The sequence below is a fragment of the Micromonas commoda genome, chromosome 15 (assembly GCF_000090985.2).
Source record: "Micromonas commoda chromosome 15, complete sequence".
NCBI lineage: Eukaryota > Viridiplantae > Chlorophyta > Mamiellophyceae > Mamiellales > Mamiellaceae > Micromonas > Micromonas commoda.
The window spans coordinates 511,419-534,864 of NC_013052.1; the positions used below are offsets into that span (position 1 = coordinate 511,419).

Here is a 23,446-nt window from a genome sequence, read left to right on the forward strand (position 1 = left end):
CTTTGGGATGGCGGCATCGAGCGGGGGCGGAGGACCGTCGCGTGCACGATTTTTTCTGACCGGTGGATTGATTAGTCTATTATTCATCTCGTTCATCAATCACGCGCAGCGCTTTGCGAACGATGCGGTGCCGAGCGCGGCTCGCGCGATTGGCCGAGTCGCGATCCGGTCGCGTCGAACCCTCGTTTCCGGAGTTAAATTTTCGTTTGCCCTCGACCAATCGCCTCGACCGCATTTTCACTCACGAGGGTTCGGGGTTTCTTCCGTTCGTTCTTCCACAACGCCCGTCAGCGGCCTCAACGTCGCCGCTCGATCGCCGAGGGAGTGCAACCGCGCATTTCCCAGAGCCGAACGTCGGGCGACTCGAAGGGCTGTGATGTTGCCCGGAGCAGGTGCGCGCCCTCATCGCTCTCGCACGTCCCAATCCTCGCGGGTTCAAAAGGCCTGTCAAAAAGCACCGGATGATGAGTCAGAGTCTCCGCGGACCCGCATCTGCGCTCCCGCGCCCGGATCCCGCGTCGCAACCCCGCGCCGAACCCGCCGACTGACGCAGGAACCCACGCTCCGCCATCGACAGCGATCACCGCCGCGCATCCGGCGACGGTCGCGGCATCCGGCGCGCTCCTCGGCGCCCAGAGTCGTCGCGCCAAAACAAACACCGCCAATCCTCCGATCCCCGCGGCGGCTTCCGCGTTCCCCCGCGCGTCGATGTCATCGCGCGCGCGGGTCGGCGGCACCAACCCGGGCGCCTTCAAGCCAAAGTCATCTCCCATCAACCGCGGCGGCGCAAACCTCGCGCGCGGCCAGCCCATCGCCGCGCAGGTCGAGCCGTACTCGTGGGGCGACATCCCAACCACCCCCAGCGCGACGCGCGATCTCCCGTCGTGGCTCCCGCAGCCCGCGCCCGTGCACGGGGACGGCGGGCCGGGTACCTTCGTCCCCCCGCCCGCGTTCGAACCCGTCACCACCCCACCCGTCATCGACGTCGATCGCATAAGAATCTCCGAGGGTTACGCGCAGTTCCTCGGACCCACGCCCGCGGGGGACGTCATCAATCCCGGGGTTAACTTCGCGCTTCACTCCGCCGCCGCCGCCGCCGTCGACCTCCTCATCTACTTCGACCCGTCGTCGACGTCCAAGCAGCCGTCGCTTCGCATCCCGCTGGATCCCAAGAAGAACAAGACCGGGGACGTGTGGCACGTGCGGCTCGATAACATCCCGCGCGGCGGCGACGGCTACGTCATCAGATACGGGTACCTCGTAGACGGGGGCAAGTCGCCGCACCGGTGGGACTACTGGGAACCCAACCAGCTGATGGTGGACCCGTACGCGCCCTTGGTCGAGGGGCGAAGGGTGTACGGCAAGAACGAGACGTGCCCGAACGGCGAGGTGGGGCAGTGGCTCGGCGCGTTCGCGCTGGACGAAACGCCGTTCGACTGGGGCGGAGTCGAGCCCCCGAACATTCCGCCGCAGGACCTCGTCGTGTACGAGTGCACGCCGCGCGCGTTCACCGCGTCTTCGAGCTCTGGTCTCGACGAAGACGTCCGCGGATCTTTCCTGGGGATCGCCGAGAAGGTTCAGCACATCAAGGACGCGGGGTACAACGCCGTGGAGCTCCTCCCCGTCTTCCACTTTGACGAGATGGAGTTTAAGCTCTCGCCCAACCCTCGGGACCACATGCTCAACACGTGGGGGTACAGCACGATGGCGTTCTTCGCTCCCATGACGGTGTACGCGTCCAAGGGCGCCGGCCCGCAGCAGGCGGCGCGCGAGTTTAAGCACATGGTCAAGACCATGCACGCCAACGGCATCGAGGTGCTCCTGGACGTCGTGTACAATCACACCGGCGAGGGCAGCGGGAGGTTCTTCTCCTTTCGCGGCATCGACAACAAGAGCTACTACATGATGGAGGACCTCAACGGCAAGGTGAACTACAAGAACTACACCGGCTGCGGCAACACGTTCAACTGCAACCACGAGCCAGTGATGAACCTCGTGCTCGACTCGTTGCGCCACTGGGTGGACGAGTACCACGTCGACGGTTTCAGGTTTGACCTGACCAGTTGCCTGTGCCGCGATCCCAACAGCGGCGCAATCATGACGTCGCCACCCGTCGTGAGGGCAATCGCCAAGGACAACACGCTCGCGCGTTGTAAGCTCTTCGCGGAGCCGTGGGACTGCGCGATGGACGGGTACCTCGTGGGGAAGTTCCCCAACTGGGACAGGTGGGGCGAGTGGAACGGCATCTACCGCGACACCGTCCGCAGGTTCCTCAAGGGTGACCCCGGGCTAAAGTCTCAGTTCGCGTCCTCCCTCTGCGGCAGCGCGGATATGTACAACGTCAACGCGCGCAAGCCGTATCACTCCCTCAACTTCATCACCGCGCACGACGGGTTCACGCTGAGGGACCTCGTGTCGTACAACAAGAAGCAGAACCACCAGAACGGGGAGGAGGGTAGGGACGGATGCAACGATAACCACTCGTGGAACTGCGGGCAAGAGGGCGAGTCGAACGATCAGGCCGTCGCGAGCCTGCGTTGGCGGCAGATGCGCAACATGCACCTCGCGCTGATGGTGAGCCAGGGCACGCCGATGGTGCTCATGGGCGACGAGTACGGGCACACGCGCAAGGGGAACAACAACACCTACGGGCACGATAACGAGCTCAACAACTTTGACTGGGCCGCGCTGGAGAAGCAGCGGGACCATTACTTCCGCTACCACGCCGGACTCGTCAAGTTCCGCAAGAACCACCCGCTGCTGGGGCGCGCGGAGTTCCTGAACGACAACGACATCACATGGCACGAGGATAACTGGGACAACCCGGACTCGCTCTTCCTGGCGTATCAGCTGCATGACTGCGGCCAAGGAGGCGGAGACCTTTACATCGCGTTCAACCAGCACGATTTTTTCGTGGACGCCGCGCTGCCGCCCCCGCCAGGGGGCAAATCTTGGCACAGGGTGGTGGACACGAACCTGCCGCCTCCCGCGGACTTTGTGGAACACGGCGAGGGCGGCGTCGGCGCCAGGTACAACGTCGCTCCGAGGGGCGCGGTCATGCTAGTGGCCAAGTGAGGGGCGAAGACTACTGACTGAGCGATTTTTTTTTTGGTTTTTTGGCAGTTTTGGTTCCGCAACTCGGTTCGGCATCTCGGTTCCTCGCCGCGCGGGTGCGCCGCGGGCGTTGTTCGATTGTGTACCTCTAGTTTCTTTGACACTTCACGGCGTGACTACTTTTAATACTATGATTGCATCCGTATGACATCGCTCGCCGAGCGCGGGGGGGTCCGGTTGCGGGCTCGTCGACGGATGGCTTTTCGTCACGGATGGCTTTTGCCGAGGGATTGAGGGAAACACTCTTTCCTCGCGCAGGCGGAGGGGTGTCGGGCGGGGATGAGTCTGAACGACATAGACGCCCAGCTCGCAGAGCTCAAGGCGCGGCTCGGCGGCCTGGACAGCGAAGCCAGCGACGACGAGTCCGGCGGCGGCGCGAGGGAGGAGTCGAGGGACAACGACCCGAAGCGCAAGTCGAAGAAGGAGAAGAAATCTAAGAAATCTAAGAAGGAGCGGAAGGAGAAGAAGGCCAAGCGCGCGCGTTCGTCGTCGTCGGAGTCGGCATCCGACGGCGGCGAAGACAGCGACAGCGAGTTGGTACCCATCGCGCCGCTTCCCGCGAGCTGCCTCCCCGAACACAACGCGTACGCCGCGAAGAGCGTCGGCAAGCGAAGGAAACAAAGCAAGGCGGGATCACCGGCGACCGCCACCGCCGCCGCCGCCTGGGCGAGAGGCGACGGAACCGTCGACGCCGCCGACGCGTCCCGAGCCGGCGCATCCGACGCATCACCCTCGGCGCAGAGACCCGCCATCTTAGAGCTGCTGGAGAAGCGCCGCGAGAAGCGCGCCGAGCACAGGTGCGACGTCTGCGACAAGGATTTCACCTCGCACGCGCAGCTGGAGGAGCATCGCCGCGGCAAAGCGCACAGGAGCAGAGCCGCGTCCCACGGCGGCGGCGCGGGAAGGGGGGGACGAGGCGGCGGCGGCAGGGGCGGCGGCGGACCCGTCAGGCCCGCGCCGGGGCCGAGGCCACCGCCCGGGGTACCGCACTGCGCGCTCTGTCGAAAGGCGTTTACGTCCACGGCGCAGCTCGAGGAACACCGCGGGGGCAAGTGGCACAAGGCGCGAGCCTCGGGCGAGCTGCCGCCGTCGCGCAAGCCCTACAACGCGACGTGACGACGCGTTAGTCGCGTTTACGTGTTAGCCGTAGCCACGAAGTATCTTAGCTCCGAACTTAAAACCGACGTCGCCGAACCGTCGGTCTAGCTAGCTAACCGAACCCCCCGCGACGGCGAACGCGCGGCTGATCCGGGGTTAGAAATTCCCGCGGCGCGCTGCCCACCCGCGTGAGCCACTGCTCCGTGCGCCGCCGCCCCGGGTCGGGGTGCGCGTTCACGTCCGATCGTTCGCCCGGCCCGCCGTTCCCGCCCTCGCCGTCGTCGTCGCCGTCGTCGTGAAGGGTGTCGCCGGTCCACCGCGCCGGGGGTCGGCCCGGTGACTCACCACCCGGCGAGGGACTACCCGCCGACGCCGCCTCCATCCGCCGCGCCTCCGCGCGACGAGCGTCCGCGTCTTTGAGCAAAATCGCCGCCTCACGCGCCGCGCGCTCCGTGCGCTCCGCGCTCGCGCGACGAATCGCGTGCCGCTCCACGTAATCGTCCGGAAGAATCCGTTCTCGGGTCGGATCGTCCATCGCCGAATTCGATCTTCCGTCGCCGAACGGGTCCCGCTCCATCGCCTCCACCATCTCCGAGTCGAAGCCGCGAGCGACGAGGTCCCCGCTGGAGTTCCCGCCCATCCCACCGCCGTACGACGACGACGCGCCGAGGAGCCCGCCCCCCCTGACGAGCGTCTCCGTGCTCGGAAGCCTCGCGCCGATGCCGACACCCCCGCCGGGCGCGACGGAGGCGAGTCGGCCCTTGCTTCCAACCTCGCGCAGCGTCATCCCGCCGAGACCGCCGCCCCCGCCCCCCCCGCCCGCGTTGCTCGGGCGCCACATCCCGTCGTCCAGGATGGGCAACGCGTCGGGGTTCGCCACCTTCCACGCGCGTATCGCCCGCAGCCCAGCCTCGTGCCCGGCTCTGACCACCTCGGCGTACCTGTTAAAGGCGAGAATCGGAATATCCGCCACCGCGGGCCGAACCATCACGTCCACTGTTCGCCACCTCCGCGCGGCGTTCGCGTAATCCGTGATGTACGGCAAGTGGGACTGCATGGCCGCCATCGTGGGGCACGACGGCCCGCCCCCGAGCCACTGCGGCAGCCACGACTTCATGATGAGCGTGAATCCGGACAGCGCGTCGCCCCAGGGTTTCATCCGAGACTCGGGTAACCCGTGGCCGCTCACGTCGACGGCGACGATGATCCTCGCGCCCATCGCGCGCATCACGTCCGTCGGACAGTTGTTCACGTACCCGCCGTCCACGAGCACGTGCAACCGTCCGGGTTCCTGCCGGCCCAGCCCGGATAACCTCCGGTCCCGCGATTGTCCCGATTTGTTTCCGGCGTCTCCGGAGGTTGAGACGGAATTAATCGGGGAGCTTCCGTTTCCCCCGGTCGAGTTAACGGTTTGGAGGGCGCCTCCCGGCTGGTCCATCGAGGATCGCGGGGACGACGGGTCGGTTCCCTGCGCGCCCGCACGCTCGCGCGGCGCCCAGTCGCACAGCGGCGGGAGAAAGCCCACGAGCGCCATGGACGCTCGAACGTACCTCCACAGAGTTCCGTTCCTGTGCACGATGGGCACGCACGACACCAAGTCGAGCGTCATGCAGAAAAACGGCAGCCAGCAGTCCTCGATCTTCGCCCCCCTGAACAAGGGCTCGAGCACCTTGTTCATCCGAAACCCGGAGAAGTAGCTGACGACGGGGACGGTCAGGTCCATCAGCTGGTTCCACGTGGAGGACATGTGCACCGCCAGTCGGCGCGCGATGATCCGAGTCAGCAGCGCCGTGGGCTCCTTGGCGTACAGCCCGCCGACGAAAGAACCCATCGACGTTCCTCCCAGGAGGTCCACCGGCACGCCCTCCTCCTCCAACGCCATGAGCACGCCGACGTGCGCGAAACCCCTCGCGCCGCCCCCCGCCAGCACCAACCCGACGCTCTGCCTGCGCAGCGATCGCGCGAGCCGAGCCGCGTGCGCGGGAGCCAGCCCGTGCGCCGGCGCCCTGGCGATGTGATGGTGCCTGTGCACGCTGAACGCCTCCAACCACGGCCGAGTCCCCGCGGGCATCACGTCGGTGGAATTGTGCAGGAGCACGAGCTCGCGCTGCGCGAGCCCGCCGCCGTGCACGCCCCCGAGAAGCCTCGCCTGCAGCGCGTGCCCCTCATGCGGGCCCGGGGCGTCGTCGTCCTCCGCGGCGGCGACGAGCAAAATCGCATCCGCGTGTCTCGCGCACGTCACGCACCATCGGCTCGGAAACGGATCCGCCTTTAAAATCACCACGTCGTTCGCAGCCTCGAGCTGCGCCAGCCAGTGCGCGGTAGCCTCCGTCGCGAGGGGCCCGACGCCCGCTTGGCCAACCTCCGCGAGGCGGAGCGCGCTGTCGGCGACGCGCGCGGCGCACGTCCGAGACAGCGCCCTGTGCGTCGCCGCGACGAACTCGTCGAGCGCCAGCGCGGCGCCCTCCGACACCGGCACCACCGCCACCGTCCTCGGCGCGAACGGGGTCTCGTCCAGGGCGCCCTGGGAACGGCCTCGGGAGTTATATTGTCCTCGGCGGATGTCCTCGGCGGCGTTCGGGTGCGCGTGGGACGCTTTACCCGGGTGGTGGTCGGCGGAATACGCGCCGGATATCCCACCCGCGGAGAAGAGGCTTCCGGTGTCCCCGATCATATCGCCGAGACCGCCGCGCGGGGAGCCGCCCGAGTCCCCTCGCGAGAACCCGCCGCCGCCGCCGCCGCCGCCGCCGACCCCGCGACTTCGTCGGCCGCGCGCCCTGGCGCCCATGCGCCACGCGAGGGCGACGAAAGCCCTCGGGGACACCCGCGCGAGTGATTCCAGCCCCGCGGACGGGATCCACAGCAGCTGCGCATCGCGAACGGCGCGGGTTCTGGAGAGCTCCGAGCCGGGAGCCGCGGCGTTGACGTCGCCCGTCCTCGACCGCCGCCCACCCACGCGTAAAGCCCCGCCTGCTCCGACGTGGACGTCACCCTCGGCTAGCTCGTCCACCCCGCGGAGCACGGTGTCCTCGCCCACCGCCTCGCCGGGACCGAGGAACCTCGCGCCCGTTCCGACGACGCCTTCTTCTTCGTCGCTCTCCCGCGAATGCGTTCCGAATGCATCCACGTGGCCGAAGTGGTCGCCAATATGTGAGTGGTGGTCGCCCGGTCCCCCAACAGACCCGGCACCCCCTCCTTCGCCCCCGCCAAAACCACCCCCCAAACGCACGCACCCGGTCGCCACCACGTACACCCCCTCCGGGTGCCGACCCGCGTGCGACATCCCCGTGCGGGACGAGGTTAAACATTCCCCAGCTTTCAACGCGCACCACTCCGCGCCGCACCTGTCCCACAGTCGCGCGGGCAACGCGGGCCTCAAGCGCCTGGCGAGGCCCACGGCTACGTTCGCGTAGACGTGGGGGTGCGCGCGGGCGAGCCTGGCGACGGCGCTGTGCGGCAGCGCCGCGACGACGGCGCCACCCGGACCCGCTCGGATGGTCATCGCCGCCTTCTGGCCGGTGAGGAGAAGGAAACCGCCGACCGCGCACCCTGGGCCGGCGACGAACGATCGAACGAGGCCCGAATGAGGCCCGGCGACGTGGACGGACGACGACGACGACGAACGAACGCGCCCCTTCTTGCCGGAGCGCCGGCCCTCGGCTCGAACGGTGACGCCCGCGCCGGCGGCGACGCCCGGCCCGCCGTGCCTGCCGTCCGGCGGGGACCAGTACCCCTCCAAACTGCCCCTCTCCACGAGCAGGCACGTCACGTTTGATCCGCCGCGGACGCGAGCGAGTTCGCCGGGAGCCAACTCGGACGCCTCCAACTCGACGGTGGCGTTGGCCCCCGCGCGGCCGGCGCCACGCGAGACGTTGGACCCGGATCCCGGTCCGTTCGTCGGCACCCTCGGACGGGCACCCTCGGCACCCTCGGCACCACTCGGCACCCCTCGGCCGGTATACGTCGAACCGGTGGGACCCGTGTCCATCCTGTTCGTCGTCGACGACGACGCGAGTGAATCGCGCTCGGAATCCGAATCTACGCCGATGTCGTCGTCGTCGTCCCCGGCCAGCCCGTTCCGCTCGCTGGGCGGGCGCTCGTAGTTGGCGCTCCGCCGCCTGGGCTTGTATCCGCGGCGCTCGAGGAGGTAGTCGAGCGCGGATTTGTCAACCTGCGCCGCCGCGGTGGGGCCGAGAAGCCGGGCGAGCGCGCGGTCCACGCCGCCGTTGTTCACCGGCGTCGACTCAACCTCCCCCGGGCCCGGCGCGTCCACCCACAGCCTCCCCAGCTCCTTGGGCATGCCGAGGTAGTGGCACAGCGCGGTGTATCCCCCGCCCAGACGCATCGCCGCAGCCTGTATCCCCAGCTGGAACCCCGCGGCTCTGTGAAAGTCGGCGAGCGGAACGACGGCGAGGACGCAGCCGCCGTCGCCGCCGCGCACCCTCGGCCGCGGTAGCCCGCCCGGACCGCCGCTGAACTCCAGCGGCGCGGAGCCGTCGGGTCGACCCCCGAAGGAAAGGGCACCCCCGAAGGCACCCCCGAAGGCACCCCCGAAGGCACCCCCGGGCGTCAATTTCGCCGCCACCGCCGCGCCGACCCGGCTCGCGGTGAGACCGCTTCCCCTGGCGCCCCTCGTCGGCGTCGTCGGGTAGGACGAGTGCGGCGAGTGACCAGACGCGGTCGCGGAATGAGTCGACTGCGCGATGTGCGGGATGTGCGACGGCGGTCTGTCCACGTGCGTCGGCGGAGGGTGCGACGTCTCCCCCGGCGACGACGCGGCCACCGTCGGACGACGCGCCGGATACTTACCGGAAGGTACTTCGTCATCCGTTCCGGATGCCCCCGCGCCGTCGCCGCCGCCGCCGCCGCCGCCGCCGCCGCCCGCGTCGGACCCCACCGGCGAGTCCGCCCCGTGCGTGGACCCCCCACCTTTCGCCACGGACGCGTGCGCCGCCGCCGCAGCCTCGGCGAGCCGCTTGAGCGTCACCGTCCTCGGCTCGCCGGGCCGCGGCTCCGGGGGATCGCCTCCGCTGGCTGCAAACGTTGATTCGGGGTTAAACCCTCCTAAACCCGGGGACGCCGCGCCGGATTGCGGCCCATTCGCGTTCGCGTCCCGCCCGCGGACGTCCCACTCGTTCGCGATCGCGGCGACGGACCCCGCGTCGGACCTCGCGTCTACATCCGGTATCGTCCGGTTATCATCCGGATCGCCGGAAAAGATTGACGGCGGCGCCGACGGTGCGAGCGACGGCGCCGCTGACGCGCCGCGCGCCACCCTCTGCGATCCCTCGAGGACGTCGAGCAGGGACACCAGCGCGGTGCCGGGCTTGGAGAGCACCGTGGGTTCCACGCTCTTCTCGTCCAGCGCGGAGTCGCCGTGCACGTCGGCGCAATCGTCGCCCACCGCCACCGTCCCCGCCGCGAGGATCGCGAGCTCATCTTCCAGCACCCGCCCCCGGTACACGTCCTCCCCGGACGCGACGTGCACCTCCCGCGCGCACGACATCGCCAGCGTCCGAAGCGTCTCCGGCGGGATGGCCCTGGTGAGCGCGCACGCCTCCAGCGCGGCGTACAGCGGCGAGCGCTCGATGGCGCGCGACAGTTCGTTCGGCGAGTCGGAGTCGACGGAACGCGAGGTCCTGGGTTCGAACCCTACGTCGGCCGAACCTCGCGGGTTTCTGCCCCGGCCCCCGCCCCCTCGAGGCGTCTCGTCTCCGCCGTTCTTATCTCCGGAGAAGTAATCGTCCGGGTCGTGGAGGTTGGCGAGTCCGTCGCCCCTGACGCCCGCGCTCGCGGCTGCGTTCATCTCCAGCGCTTCCCTGTTCGCCCTCCACTCCCGCCACGTGCGCACCGCCTGCCGCAGCCTGCGCGGGTGGTGCGGGAGGTCGAAGATGCGAAGCGTGACGCGCTGGAAGGCTCGCATGCGTCGGGGAGCGTCGTCGAGGAGCTTGACGGGGGTGATGCCCACCATGCGTCGGCGGGTGAAGCGGTACCACGCGAGGCCGGTGACCGCCGCGTACCTCGCCAGCGCGTACATGATGAGGAGCAGCGTCGTCGTCAGCGCCCCGGGTTCCAGCCCGTACGCCCCGATGAGCACCGCCAACACGACGGCGACGGCCCTCAACGGCGGGAGGTACCCCCGCAGCATCGTCGCGTCTCGCCTCTTATCGGACCGATAGACTACTGGTTGGTGCCGGTGGCGTCGGTGCCCCCGCCGATTCCGGGCGACGATGCGGTTCCGCGCGCGGTCGGCGTCCGACGAGCGACAACCAGGAGGGTTCCGACGGTCCTCGCGCGCCGTGCCCCGACGCGCGCCCTGTTCTGCGCCCGAGACCCGCCAGATCCCGCGTCAAATTCCACCCTTTCAACAGAAGTGTTAACTCGCGCCCGTCCTTCGAGAGGATTCGACGAGGGCGCTATACTTGTATGTCGCGCGCGAGCCTGGCGCTGTGCCTGGCCGCGAATCACCTCCGCCTCTTCGCCCCCGCCGCTTCCTCGGCATCGTCGCGGACGTGGCGGCGAAAAGACCTAAACCCGTTCGTCGACCGCGCGCGCGACGCGTCGTCCGTGACCCGCTTCCCCGCGTGCGGTCGAGCCGTCCCAGGGGCATCGGGCGGTGCGAAAAAAAGAGGCACCGACGTCGTCGCCATGGCGTCGCTCCCGAAGGGCGAGGGAGCGCAGGAGCTCATCGCGCAGTCGTGCGCGGCACTCGGCGCGTGCTCCAGGTGCGTCGCGCGAACGCACCCGCGCCGCCGCTCGATTCCGTCGTCACAAACCCCCCGCGCGCCGTCCGACTCGTCAATCTGACTCGATCCGTCGTCATCCCGCCCCACCGACGAACGAACGCGCAGGGACACGCCCAAGCTGACCGCGGAGGAAGTCCAGATCCGGCTCAAGGCCGTGCCGACGTGGACCCTGGATCCGTCGGGCGCCGCCATCTCCCGTTCGTTCACCGCGAAGAACTGGCAGTGCGCCGTCGACTTCGTCAACGCCCTCTCCGCCGTCGCCGAGGAAGAGGGACATCACCCGGATGTGCACCTGACCAACTACAGGGACGTGCGGGTGACCGCCAGCACGCACGCCATAGGCGGCTTGTCCCTCCACGACTTCGTGCTGGCCGCGAAGCTGGATACCATAGACGTGACGTACTCGCCCAAGTGGTTGCGCGAGAACGCGGAACCCGTCGGGGAGTGACACAGCTGTGACGATTCGATTAGCGTCGCGACGTGATGATAAAGAAGAGGTCGCGCCAACGCGAACCGGTGTGTAATAATGAGATGAGATTGGGACTAATCTTACTCGGTTGGATCAGTTCTTCGCGGCGTCCGCGTCGAATGTACCGGAGAGATTCCTCGTGAGCCCCTTCTTCTGGAGCTGGTCCATGAGCGCCGCTCCGTCCATCTTGCCCTTCTCCGCCTGCATCCTTCGAAAGTACTCGGATCCCCCCCGGGCGCTGTTGTCCCTGGACGAGCACCCGACGCCGAGGATCATGCCCTTGCCCGACACGCGTTCGATCGCGGGGGAGCTCGGAGCCGTCGCCTCGGAGCTGAGGTCCTTCACCAGCTTGGCGAACGACGGCGACCGCTTGATTGCGGGTTGCTCCACGTCTGAGTAATCGAGCGACGACGCCCTCGGCTGCGGGTCGCCCGCCTTGGCGGAGGCGTCGCGCAGGGCGTCGACGAACTCCTCCCAGACGCACCTGATGTCGTCGATGTCGAGGAATTCCCCGTCGGGATCGTCGCAGAACATGCGGGTCAGCGTCTGGTGGTGCACGCGGACGAGCTCGAATCCCTTCGACTTGCGCTCCGTCTCGGAGTCCTCCGTGTACTTTGCCCTGTCGTTCGTTCGTTCGATTGATGGTGGGTGACGCGGGGCGGTCGGGTCAGAGGGCGATTTCGATGCCGATCGGGGGCGCGAGACGTTCGGGCGCATCGCGATGCGTCGCGGACCGCGCCGGGGCGTCGAGACGGCCCCGGCGCGGCGCGTTCCCGACGGCGAAGGGGCGTGCGAAAAGCCCCTATCTTTTTCACCACATTTGCGCGGTTGCGTCAAAAAAAAACTCGACCGCGAAACGGGACGCGTGACGCACCACAGCTCCGCCAGCCTCTTCCGCGTCGGCGCCCTGCTGTACATGTGCAGCACGAGGTCGATGACTGCGACGTCATGACCGATCTCGGCCTGAGGAGCCCCCCCCATCGTTCCACGCGTTTTCCGCGCCCAAGGCTAATGGAGAAAAACAACGGTTTGACTCAGCACGCCAGCCGAAACTCTGTCCCCGCGCTCGAGATCGGCGACCCTGGGACACTGCCGTCTGTGCCCAGCGGTCCCCAATGGCACGGCGCGATTGGTCGGCGAATTGCGTATGGAAGTGCAGTATAAAGAAAGTGCACAAAAACACTGTCGTTCTGTTCCCGCTTTTCAACGACGGGTTCGTTTTCGGGACGATTTATCATGGAGACCGACCGGAACGGCCGGACGTTTTGGTCACCTTCATTTTGCCGCTGCTGAACAAGGTTGGGTGGATGGCGAGGGCGGAAAGGTGGCGATCAGGTGGGCGTGATTGGGCGGCGACGCGAAGGCGTATTCGTCGTTGTCGCGCCGCGGAGGTTGAAATCTCGTCATTTTCAAACGCTTTCGGAAGAGCCGCTACTCTCAACTCGTCAACAACACGTCGTCCCAGATCCGGTCGAACAAAAAAAGGTGCGGCACCCGCCGACCCGCATCGATCACCTGCCGTACGCGGATTGACCGTAGTTTCCGTAGTAATTGAACTGCGAGGAGTCGTTGCCGTTGCCACTGCTCGGCGGCGCGGGCGGCGCGGGCGGCTGAGAGTAGTTGGACCGTTGGCCGCCGCCGCCGTAGCCGCCGTAGCCGCCCTTGCCACCCTTGCCGCCTCCGCCGCCAGAGGCGCCGGACTGCTGTCCGTACACGCCCGCGGCGGCGTACATGTTCGCCTGCGGGTAGCCGTAATAGGGCGACTGCACCGCGTACCCCGCGGCCGGGGGCATGCCGGGGGTCATGTACGGGTACCCCATGTAGGGATACCCCGCGGCGCCCATGCCCGGCATGGCGGAAAACGCGCCAGCCATCGCGCCCGCGCCGGCGGATTGCGCGCCGGTCGATTGCCCGGCTGCGGCGTTACCGGGAGCGTTACTCCCCGACGCGGCGGCGGAACCGACGGCTCCGGCCTGCGAAGACTGAGCCCGTCCATCGCCGCCGGGTTGGTTCGCGCCGCCCGCGACGGACCCGGCGGTTTCGCTTTGCGATCCCCCGGCGGCGGATCCGCCGCCGAGTCGTCGGCCGTAGTAGTCGCCGCCGTCGCCGCCGCCGTACCCGTTTCCGGCGGCGGCGGCAGCCCCGTAGGCGCCGTAGGCTGCGCCGTACGCCTCCGCACCAACCTGAACCGCCATCTGCGGCGGCATCATGTAGTTGTAAGCGCCCATCGCGCCGTAGGGGGCGTAAGGGGGAACGCCGCCGGCGGGCATCGCCCCCGCGCCGCTCGAGCCGGCGCCGTCCTTGCTGAGGTCGTCCGGGAGCTTCACCGCGTCGGCGGCTTGCTGCTTGGCGCTCGTGGATTGGCCCGTGGTCGGTTGGCCGTAGACGTTGCCGTACGGGTTGACGGGCTGCTGCGCGTCCGTGCGTTGCGACGCATCCGGAGCCGCCCCGGAAACCCCCGGAACCGTTCCCGCGAACCCAAAGCCAAAGTCGCCACCCATGCCTCCGCCGGCGCCCGTGCCGAAGTTTCCAAACTGAAGCCCCAGGCCGCCGTCCATACCCACGCCGCTCTGCGCCTTCTGGCCGACGGAGAGGTCGCCCATCGCGTCGGCGGTCGCGTTGACGCCGCCCTGGCCAAACCCGTAACCAAACGCCGCGGCTCCGTTGGCCACCGTTCGCGACTGGACGCCGCCCTTGTTGCCCCACCCGTCGCTCGCTTGCGGCCTCGGCACTACCGGCGCGTTGGGCGCCGGGACGTGTCCGCCGGGCGCCAGGTTGGGCGTCGGGAGGGACTTACCGCCGTGAGACGCGGCGTGGTCGGACTGCGCCTGCTGGATGGATCCCGCGAGGGAGTCCCCGTCGGCGGCGGCGATTGGCCGCGGGATGGGCTTGGACCCGGGTTTGGGCACCGCGCCGCGCGGCGCGGGCGCGGGGATCTTGCCGAGGCTCTGCTTGGGCTGAGCGGGCTGCGTTTGTGGTGACGGGGCGGGGGGGGGATAGGGTTAACGGTGAGTCTCTCTCTCTCTTAGCGGCCGTCAATCCAATCCGAACCGGGCTCTGGAAAAAAGAAGATAGCGTCGATCGATGCGGTTGCGATTGGTTGGACCGGGGTGGTCGGGGACGGGGCTCACCTGGGGCGCGGGAGGCTGCGCGCGACCTCCGCGGACGATATCCGCGGCGGTGGTTCCGCTGCCCCACTTGGGCGCGACCGGAGCGGGGGTTCCGGGTCCCGCGCCCGGCGCGGGCGCGGGCGCCGCCGCCGCCTGCGCGGGCGCCTTGTTGGGCGCCGCTGCTTGGGGCGCGGTCCTGGCGGGCGCGGCGTTCTTGGGGGCGGGGATGCCCTTGCCGGCGCCGGCGCCGGCCGCCTTGCCGCCTGTCGTGACGATGGATGGCGAGGGGAAGCGTGCGCATCGGTCAGCGTCGCGGTCGACGTCTCGCGAGAGACGGCGGGGAGCGGGCGCGGGGACCGGGGATCGGGTCGGGCGGAAAAAGCGCATCCTTTTTTTTCTTCGCGGCGCGGCGAGATGCCGCGCCGGAACGCGCGGTGTCGGGCGCGGCGCGAGCTCCGATCTATCGCACGCACCTCGGCGCTCTTCGCGCTTGCCATCCCTGGGCCTGTCTCTGTCGCGTCGGCCCGCGGGCTTGGCGCCCTGGGGCGCGGGCTTGGGCGCCTGGGGTCGGGGAGACGGGACGGGGAAGGTCAGTCGCGCGGTCAGCGGTTGGCGTCCGGGCGAGTCGCGGTGGAGGCCTTCCGGCGACGATCGATCGCGTGCGGCTCGGTCGCCGCCCCTCGGAAACGCGCGCGCGACGGTCGATGCGGGCGCACTCACGTCCTTCTTCTTCGCCCCCTTCTTGGTCACCTCCTCGAACTTTTCCACTGCGGGGTTGGGCGGGCGGGGTGAGGGTCGGTCAGCGCGGGTGCGCGCGTCGGGCGGCGCGCCGGCGGGGGGCACCGGAGGCGGTCCCCGCCATTTGGTTTTCCCTGGAGCGCGAAACAAATCACGGCGGTCGAAAGCGCGCCGGCGATCGGGGTATTGGCGATGTTCCGAGCGCGCGACTCACTGTCAATCAGGGCATTCGTCGCCGCGTCCATGTCGCCGCCGTACTTCTTGAGCATGGCGACGACATCCTCCTCTCCCTGGCCGGTGATCGAGATGAGCGTCTGAATCTCGTGCTTCGCCATTTGTGTCTTCTCTCTGCGTGATCTCTCTACTCCCTTTGCGTCCCGTCTCGTCCACGGATCGCTAACTCTCGTCCGCGTCTACCCACGTACGAGTGCGTTGCGCAACGAATGTGCGCGCCGGATGCCTGCTCGCGCTCAAACTCGCACGGCGGCTGGTTAGTGTGCCGTTCGCCGGCCGCCGCGAAGACCGGTGTTGGAAAAAGACGAAGTCACGAGCTGTGCCGTGCCGACTGCTGGCTGCGGAGAATAACCGCCTAAACCCCTAATTGCGTAGCCGCCGTCCGATGGTCGTGACCGGTTGTGCATACGGGATATTTTGGGCGGGAAATCGGCCCGGCTAATTCACGTTTTATTCACACGAACCGGCACTCGTGAAAACCAGCCCACGGATCTGCTCACGGAAGGCACCTGACTGTTCCGAGACTGGCTCGACATTCGACTGCAATTGTTCCGGCACGATGCTCGCGGCCGGGAAGATGATGTCGAGTCGCGCGCACGTCACGGGTGACGCGAAGGCGAATGTGGGGACAGCTGGGAAGGGGATGACGACGAACGACCGCGCCGCGCGGGAAATCCTCCGGCGCATGTTCTCCGTCGAGCATAAGATGGGGCTCCAAGCGTGGTGGATGAAGATTCTATTGCTGCCCGACCAGAATGCCCGGGTCACGCGGCTGGCGTACACGCTGGAGCTTTATGCCGTGATCTCGGGTCTCGTACTGTTCTTCGTGGCGGACTTCGTTGATGTCGACGCCGACGGCGTTCTCGGGAAAATAAGCACGATCTTCGCCGTCTTCAGCGTCTTGAACTTGCTAAGCGTCATCGCATGTTGCCTTTCTCTGGGCTTCGGGGTAGTGACCACGACCGGTCCGGCCGAAGTTGTGCTCCTGTTACAACCGCTCGGGCTAGAATTCATACAGATTGTGTTCGGGACCTTTTGCGGACTGATCGCGTTTGCACTTAAGCTGGCGGACCAGACCGATGGGATAGTTCTGTATGGCTCAATGTCGATGGCAGCGCTTTTCCTCCCATACGTATTTGGCCAGACTAGCTGGTACGTCATCTCGCTCGATCCCCTGGAGCAACGGCATCAGTGGTTTTGGTTCAAAAGTGCGTTCGGACCCTTATATATGCTCGCGCACGTCCGGTTCGGACCGAACAAGCCGCACGCGGAGGAGATGCTGGAGCAGTACCTCGCGCAGATGCCCGAGGACGTCAGGGCGCTCGCGCTGGGCGAAGAGGGAGCGGCGTGACTTTCAAACGAGTCGTCGCCAAACGCTTGTATCATGTGTTCATACGCCGCATCATGAGCCGCATCATGAGACGCATCGACGCACTCGCGCCTCGCGTCGACCGCCGAATGCACCCGAAAAACGCATCCGCCGTCCCGTCGCCGCCGCCGCCGTGACTCATAACTTTTACAAAGGTTGGAGAAAACCTCCGAGGCGCTAGGAGAAACCTTCCGGGCCGACGTCCACGAGCCTCGAAAACGCCTCGGGATCCCTCTCCCTCAGCACGGGCGCGTCCACCAGGTGAAAGTCCACCCGCGCGCCCCCCTCGCCGCTCACGCGCGTTCGCACCGGCGCCAACCGCCCGACGCACGTGTACGCTCCCTTGGCGGGCCGCAGAAACAGCAGAGGAGTTTTCACGGCCGAGACTGACTTTTCGGATCCCTCGGCGACGCCCTCCTCACTCGGGGCTTCCACGAGCGCGGACGCGATCTCCCTCAGGCCGCCGCCGCCCGGGAACCACGACATCACGACCCCGCGCGACGTGGGATTCGAACCCGGGACCTCCTCGACCCAGAACTCGTTCGCGTACCGCCGGTTCGTTCGCCCCACGTTGACAAAGAGCGCGAGAAAGTCGCCGCACTCGTCGGCGCCGCCGCCCCGGCCGCTTCTTTCGCCGCCTTCTCCGCCCCCAAACGCCGCCGCCACCTGCTTCCGCCCCTCGAACACGTCCCCGACCATCGAGGGAACCTCGTCGGGGCGCGGCGGCGGCCCCAACGGCGCGACGAACGTTGGATTCGAACCCGGGACCCGACCCCCGCGGCGGCGGCTCTCCTCGTCGCGTCTACTCTTCCCCCCGCCCGCCCTCGATCTCGTCCGCTCGTCCGCTCCTTCCGTTCGGCCGGGCGCCCTCGCGAGTGGGGCGGCCGGATCCGCGAGCGCCTCCGCCACCGCCGCCGGCGCGTGGTTAAAGCACCTGTCGAAGAGCACGGTGAGCACGTGCGCATCCGCCGCGGCGTAATCCACCTGATCCGTCGTCAGCGGTCTCCGCTCCCAGTCCGAGCACTGCTCCGTCTTGTCCACGTAAGCGCCCAGCACGGACGCGACGAGGGTGGCGAGACCCACCCGGGTGAGCTTCTGCTTATCCGGGAACGCGCACAGCGCGAGCGCCTTGACGTCGACGATGCGCGTTCCGAGCGCGTGACCGGTCTCGCCGAATTCGTTCACCCGGCGCTCGTCCGTGTCTTCGTCGTTTGCGTTTTCCCGTCTTCGCTCCAGCGACGACAGGCGACCGGCGTAGCCCCTTCGAAGCCTCGAGAGATCGTACTCGAACCCGAAGCCGAGGCGGACGACGTCTGGGGCGTCGAGCAGGTCGCGGAGGAACGCGTCGAACGCCTCCGCGTTCGCGTCGTAACGGTCGTCGTAACGGTCGTAACGGTCGCCGCCTTCGTCGCGTCGCATCAGCGACGCCACGTCCACGAGAAACGCCTCGCGTCGCGTCGCCACCTGCAGCAGCGCCACCGGCGAGTGCTTGTGCGGACGCCACTCCGCGTCCAGACCCACCACCCACGGCGCGTCGGGCGCCGCGCCGTCGTCGTCGTCGTAACGGTCGTCGTAACGGTCGTCGTAACGGTCGTCGCGTCTCCGGGTCGAAGGGTCCAGCACGGCGGTTCGCATCGTGCCGATTCCCGACGCGTCGTCTACCCACGTCACCCTTCCCGATCCCAACGGCGGAAACTTACGCATCTTACCCACGCGCTCGCCGACGCGAAGCCCCCGCAACAGCTCGCGCCTTCCGTCCGCGTCGTCGTAACGGTCGTCGTAACGGTCGTCGGTATCCGGACCTAAACCCGCCTTTGCCTCCGCCTCCAATCGCTTCTTCTCGCGTTTCTTGTCCAACCGTTTGCTCCTGGACCACGCGGTGTGGGTCACGCCGGGGGACGCGGGGGGCATCACGCGTGTTGGGTCGCCGATCGAGGTCGTCGTAACGGTCGTAACGGTCGTCGCCCGCGCCAGCATCCCCACGGCCTCGTTCCCCTCCACGAAATCCACCGTCGACGCCACGACGTCGACGGTGAGCGGCCGCGGGTTCGCCTGCAACCGACCGGTCACCCGCACCACCGCGCCGGGCCGAAGACCTCGCAGCGTCGACTCCGCCGCGGCCTCGCCCCCGGGTACGCGCTCCAGCAGCGTCCTGCCGGCGATGAGCTGCAGCTCCGTCCCGGCGGGCAGCGACAGCGCGTGACGCTTCGTATCCCCCGCCCGGGCCTGGGCGGGCGCGTCAGAGTTTGGGTTTAACCCATTTGTCTCATCGGACTCGAGGACGCGAAGCGGCGCGAGGGGCCGAAGCGTCGCGAACGCCAGGAAACGCGCGACCCTTCGAACCCGCAAAACCTCCGCCGCCGTCTCGATCGCCCTCGGGGCGGTCGGGTCGTCCTCGCGCGGCCGCGGCGCCGGCCACGCGGGCATGGCCAACGATCGAACGTCTTCGCGGAGCTCTCCATCGACGTTGCTCATAATCTCATCGGACTCGCCGTCGACTTCGCTCTCCATCTCCGGCGACCGGCCCATCACGTCGGCGACGCGCTTGGCGATGGGGAGCCGCGCCGGGCCGACGCGTTCGTCCAGCGCGGGATCGAGTGGGAGCACCCGCGCGTCGTCGCCAGTCGCGTCGACGTTTGATCCCGCTGTCCCGTCCAGCTGTGTACTCCCGTCCAGCTGTGCGCCTTTGTTCACACGCACGTCGTCGTCCCTCTTGACGTCCATGACCGTCCCGTTCGTGAGCCTGAGCAGGTCCCTCACCGTGCACCGAACCTCCACGTCGACGCACCCGCCGCCGCCGTACACGTAAGCGTCCGGGTCGAACGACGTGGTCAAGTCGATCGCCACGAATGTTGGGAGCGCGACGCGATGGCCGAAGGGCGGGACTGTTCCCGGGGCGAATCCGGCGTGCACGAGCGTCTCGTCGCGCGTCGCCAGGCGGACGCGCTTGTTGGCGACGCCGAGGCGACGCGCGATCTTCTTGTGGTCCACGCGCGCGGTTCCGTTGGTGACGCACACGGCGAAGGCGCCGTCGCAGCACAGGACGATGCTCTTCACAATCCGGTCGACGGCGACTCCCAGCGCGTCGGCGCTGGACTGGACGTCCGGGGTGTTCGCCGGGCACCGCACGAGCTCCACGTTCGGTGCGTCGTTGGCGGCGATCCACGCGCGAAGGTTTTCCGACGTCATCGCCTCCCTCCCGGGGGGTTCGAGGGGCGGTGACTGGTCGTCCGAGGCGAGCACCGCGGCGGTGCCGAGAAGGGGCGCGCGATGCCTGGACCGGCCTCCGCCCATGGCGCTCACGCGGTGCGGGGTGATCCGAGGAGCGCGCGCGCACACGGACGATGCCGCGAAGACGCGAGAGGAGGGCGAGGGCATGCACCGGGTCGACGACCGCGCGCCGTCGCCCGAGCGCGGTGCGCGCGGAGTGAGACTGCATCAGATAAGACCGCCCGCCACGTCACGCACTCTGTTTCTGCGCTTTTCGACAGACGCAAGCGAGCAGTAGCTCTCCCCTCGCCGACGCGACGGAGATGTCGTCCCTCTCGCTCGCGTGCGCGCCGACGCCTCTCGCGCGCCGACGCCTCTCGCGCGCCGAGACGCGCGCGCCAGCCGTGCGAGCCGCGTCCGCCCGCGGCACCATCGATGACGACACGAGCGCTTCATCGGACACTCCCACCGCGGCCGCACCCGTCGGCAGGAGGTCGTCGCTGCTGGCCGCCGCGACGGCGATGACGACCTCGGCGATGACGTCGTTCGCGCCGGTACCGCCGCGCTCCTTCGCGGCGAGCGCCGACGCGTTTGGGACGACGACGAACATGCGCGCGCTCGCGAAGGCGTTCGAGGAGGCCATGGCCGCGGGCGCCGACTACGACGCCGCGGATCGCGCGTGGACCAAGGCCATCGAGCTCGCGCCGCTCAACTCGGCGGCGTGGTCCAACCGCGGCACTAAGCGCCTGCAAGCCGGCCGATGGGCGGACGCGAGGGCGGACCTCGAGCGATCGGTCGAGCTCTCCCCGGACCAAAACAACCCGGATCCGCTGACGCTCAACAACCTCGGCAACGCGGAGGGCGCGCTCGGCAACTGGGACGCAGCCATGGCCGACTACCTCGAGGCGAGCAAGGATCCGAGCCGCGAGATGGAGAGCATCGCCCTCGCCAACCTCGCGCTCGCCAAGTTCCAGGTGAACGACGTCGACGGATCGCTGAGGGTGGCGAGGACCATCCTTCGACGCGATCCGGAATTTTGGGACGTTCGCGCGCTGGCCACGGCGGCGCTGTGGGCGTCCGGGCGCGAGACCGACGCCGAGGCGGAGTGGCAAGCGCTGTGCCGAAGCGGCCGGGGGTTCGGCGCGCCGGTGTCCGCGGAGAACGCGAGGGACGGGCGCGGGGGGATCGAAGGCGACGTCGCGTACGCGGCGCGGTTACTGGAGCAGCAGGTGCGTTTATTGTATGATCTTTGTACTATACCGGTGCGGGCGTTTAGACTAACCCTTAGACTGACGCGGTCTTTCGTTTGCAGGTGGCGCAGCAAGCCGCGGTGGTTCGCGGGACGATCGGCGCGGACGGCGCGCGGAGGGACGGACGCGAGTTCGGCGGGAACGGGGGCGGCGGCGGCGGGGGCGGGATGGGGGAAAATGCCCCGTGTCGAATGTACGAGTCCACGGCGATCGTCGCGCCGCGGTGGCCGCCGAGATGCACCGCGGCGCTGGACGCGTTTTTGAAAGTGGCGCGGGTCGGGGAGGCGCTCGACTACGACGGCGTCGTGAAGCGGTACGAGTTTTGAAAGTATCGTCGGTGGTAATTACAATCGTCGGTGGGCGCCTTATTTTACATCAATCAAAGCCGGCGGCGTTTCTCGACGCCGCGGGTAAATGTCGTTAATAGGCTGGCGCACTCGGCGCACTCGGCGTCTTCGTCGCGTCGAAGAATGCGACGCGAGAGGCGAGAAAGAACGTAGTGACAATCTCGGGCGTCTTCGTTCGCGTCCATCGCCGCTCACTGGCAAGCCTGCACCAGGCGATCCACGGAGGGCTCGCACTGCTCAAACGCGTCGATGTACGCGTCAAACTTATCCTCCTTGGCGAGGTTCGTTTGGACGTCGTACGAGCACTCGCTCTCCGTCATCTTGGCCTGCGCGACGCACGCGAGGAAGTTGAAGGGCTCGTCGGGCTTCGGGCCCGGCTTGGCGCACGCGGCGCCGATCGCCTTGGACGCGTCAGCGCACTTCTTCCAGTCGTACGGGGAGGCATCCTTGGCATCCTTGGCGGGGCCCGCGCACGCGTCGCGCATCTTCTCGAGCGCGGCGTCGCAGGCGGCGTCGGCGGGCTTAGCCTTCGCCTCGGCACCCTCGGCGTCGGCAGCCTCGAGCGCCTCGGGCGCGTCCTCGGGGGGCTTGGGTCCCCACTTGGAGCACGCCTTGGCGATCTTCTTGGACGCGTCTGCGCACTTCTTCCAGTCGTAAACGGCGGTTTTGTCATCCGACGCGGCGCAGGCGTCGTCCATCTCGGCGATGGCGGCGTCGCAGTCGGGGTTACCGCTGGGCTTGGCGCCGAAAGCCTCCGGTTCGGGTTCGGGGGGAACCTTGGCGCACTTGTCCGCGAGGCGCTTGGACGCCTCGGCGCACTTGGACCAGTCGAAGGTTTTCCAATCCGTCGGCGCGCAGCTCGCCTTCATGTCGTCGATCGCCGCGTCGCACTCCGGGGACTTGGCCTCGGCCTCGAGCGCCTCGGGCGCGTCCTCGGGGGGCTTGGGTCCCCACTTGGAGCACGCCTTGGCGATCTTCTTGGACGCGTCTGCGCACTTCTTCCAGTCGTAAACGGCGGTTTTGTCATCCGACGCGGCGCAGGCGTCGTCCACCTCGGCGATGGCGGCGTCGCAGTCGGGGTTACCGCTGGGCTTGGCGCCGAAAGCCTCCGGTTCGGGTTCGGGGGGAACCTTGGCGCACTTGTCCGCGAGGCGCTTGGACGCCTCGGCGCACTTGGACCAGTCGAAGGTTTTCCAATCCGTCGGCGCGCAGCTCGCCTTCATGTCGTCGATCGCCGCGTCGCACTCCGGGGACTTGGCCTCGGGTGAACCGAAGACGTTGTGGAACATGGCGACGAGGTCCATGGGGCCGTCGTGGGGCTTGGGCCCGGGGTGCGGGCCGCACTTCTCGAACACGTCCTCAAACTCCTCTGCGCACTCCTGCTTGAGAACCTCGAACTTGGCGAGAGCCTGGTCCTTAGTGATTTTGCCCGCCTCGAACGCGAGCTTGATGGCGCGCATCTTCGTGGCGCACTCAGCCTTGACCTCGGCCACCTCCTCCATGCACTTCTTGACGCACGGGGGCTTGGGGCCGTGTGGGTGGGGGCCAGGACCGTGGCGGCCGTGAGGGCCCGGGCCCCAGGGGTGAGGGCCGGGTCGCTGCATGCCGCGGTGGCCCTCGCGGTGCTCGCGGTCGCGCGGGGGTGGACCGCCGAGGAAGAAGAGCACGAGCAGGATGATCGCCAGGATCTTCCAGCCTGCGGTCGGGGACGGGGACGGGAAAGGGGGCTCGTGAGAATTTGGTTGGAAATTTGCGTTTTTT

The 23,446-nt window shown here is 68.1% G+C and overlaps 9 protein-coding genes across 9 annotated transcripts; 5 read left to right on the forward strand and 4 right to left on the reverse strand.

Annotated features, from left to right (window-relative positions):
- Positions 1 to 708: 708 nt before the first annotated feature.
- ISA3 (glycoside hydrolase family 13 protein) lies at positions 709 to 3,075 on the forward strand (the record flags this gene model as incomplete). The annotated part of the gene is made up of 1 exon (XM_002506361.1): positions 709 to 3,075. One exon carries the CDS (start codon positions 709 to 711, stop codon positions 3,073 to 3,075), a length of 2,367 nt encoding a protein of 788 aa, XP_002506407.1.
- Positions 3,076 to 3,393: 318 nt separating this feature from the next.
- MICPUN_64543 (predicted protein) lies at positions 3,394 to 4,230 on the forward strand (the record flags this gene model as incomplete). The annotated part of the gene is made up of 1 exon (XM_002506362.1): positions 3,394 to 4,230. The coding sequence occupies one exon, from the start codon at positions 3,394 to 3,396 to the stop codon at positions 4,228 to 4,230; it is 837 nt and encodes a 278-aa protein (XP_002506408.1).
- Positions 4,231 to 4,262: 32 nt separating this feature from the next.
- MICPUN_50801 (predicted protein) lies at positions 4,263 to 6,283 on the reverse strand (the record flags this gene model as incomplete). The annotated part of the gene is made up of 1 exon (XM_002506539.1): positions 4,263 to 6,283. One exon carries the CDS (start codon positions 6,281 to 6,283, stop codon positions 4,325 to 4,327), a length of 1,959 nt encoding a protein of 652 aa, XP_002506585.1. The 3' UTR covers positions 4,263 to 4,324.
- Positions 6,284 to 10,638: 4,355 nt separating this feature from the next.
- On the forward strand, positions 10,639 to 11,505 carry CUPC13 (hypothetical protein; the record flags this gene model as incomplete). The annotated part of the gene is made up of 2 exons (XM_002506363.1): positions 10,639 to 10,937; positions 11,064 to 11,505. 2 exons carry the CDS (start codon positions 10,639 to 10,641, stop codon positions 11,404 to 11,406), a joined length of 642 nt encoding a protein of 213 aa, XP_002506409.1. The 3' UTR covers positions 11,407 to 11,505.
- Positions 11,428 to 12,426, reverse strand: CUPC12 (hypothetical protein). The gene is made up of 2 exons (XM_002506540.1): positions 12,302 to 12,426; positions 11,428 to 12,046 (listed from the first exon to the last, which is right to left on the reverse strand). The coding sequence occupies exons 1-2, from the start codon at positions 12,406 to 12,408 to the stop codon at positions 11,521 to 11,523; spliced, it is 633 nt and encodes a 210-aa protein (XP_002506586.1). The 5' UTR covers positions 12,409 to 12,426; the 3' UTR covers positions 11,428 to 11,520.
- A 382-nt stretch (positions 12,427 to 12,808) lies between these two features.
- On the reverse strand, positions 12,809 to 13,540 carry MICPUN_109586 (predicted protein). Its single transcript, XM_002506541.1, has one exon. The coding sequence runs from the start codon at positions 13,299 to 13,301 to the stop codon at positions 12,939 to 12,941; it is 363 nt and encodes a 120-aa protein (XP_002506587.1). The 5' UTR covers positions 13,302 to 13,540; the 3' UTR covers positions 12,809 to 12,938.
- Positions 13,541 to 16,089: 2,549 nt separating this feature from the next.
- On the forward strand, positions 16,090 to 16,860 carry MICPUN_64548 (predicted protein; the record flags this gene model as incomplete). Its single annotated transcript, XM_002506364.1, has 1 exon — positions 16,090 to 16,860. The coding sequence occupies one exon, from the start codon at positions 16,090 to 16,092 to the stop codon at positions 16,858 to 16,860; it is 771 nt and encodes a 256-aa protein (XP_002506410.1).
- A 195-nt stretch (positions 16,861 to 17,055) lies between these two features.
- Positions 17,056 to 20,172, reverse strand: MICPUN_64549 (predicted protein; the record flags this gene model as incomplete). The annotated part of the gene is made up of 1 exon (XM_002506542.1): positions 17,056 to 20,172. One exon carries the CDS (start codon positions 20,170 to 20,172, stop codon positions 17,056 to 17,058), a length of 3,117 nt encoding a protein of 1,038 aa, XP_002506588.1.
- A 239-nt stretch (positions 20,173 to 20,411) lies between these two features.
- On the forward strand, positions 20,412 to 22,501 carry MICPUN_64550 (predicted protein; the record flags this gene model as incomplete). Its single annotated transcript, XM_002506365.1, has 2 exons — positions 20,412 to 21,317; positions 21,401 to 22,501. The coding sequence occupies 2 exons, from the start codon at positions 20,412 to 20,414 to the stop codon at positions 21,662 to 21,664; spliced, it is 1,170 nt and encodes a 389-aa protein (XP_002506411.1). The 3' UTR covers positions 21,665 to 22,501.
- Positions 22,502 to 23,446: the final 945 nt, after the last annotated feature.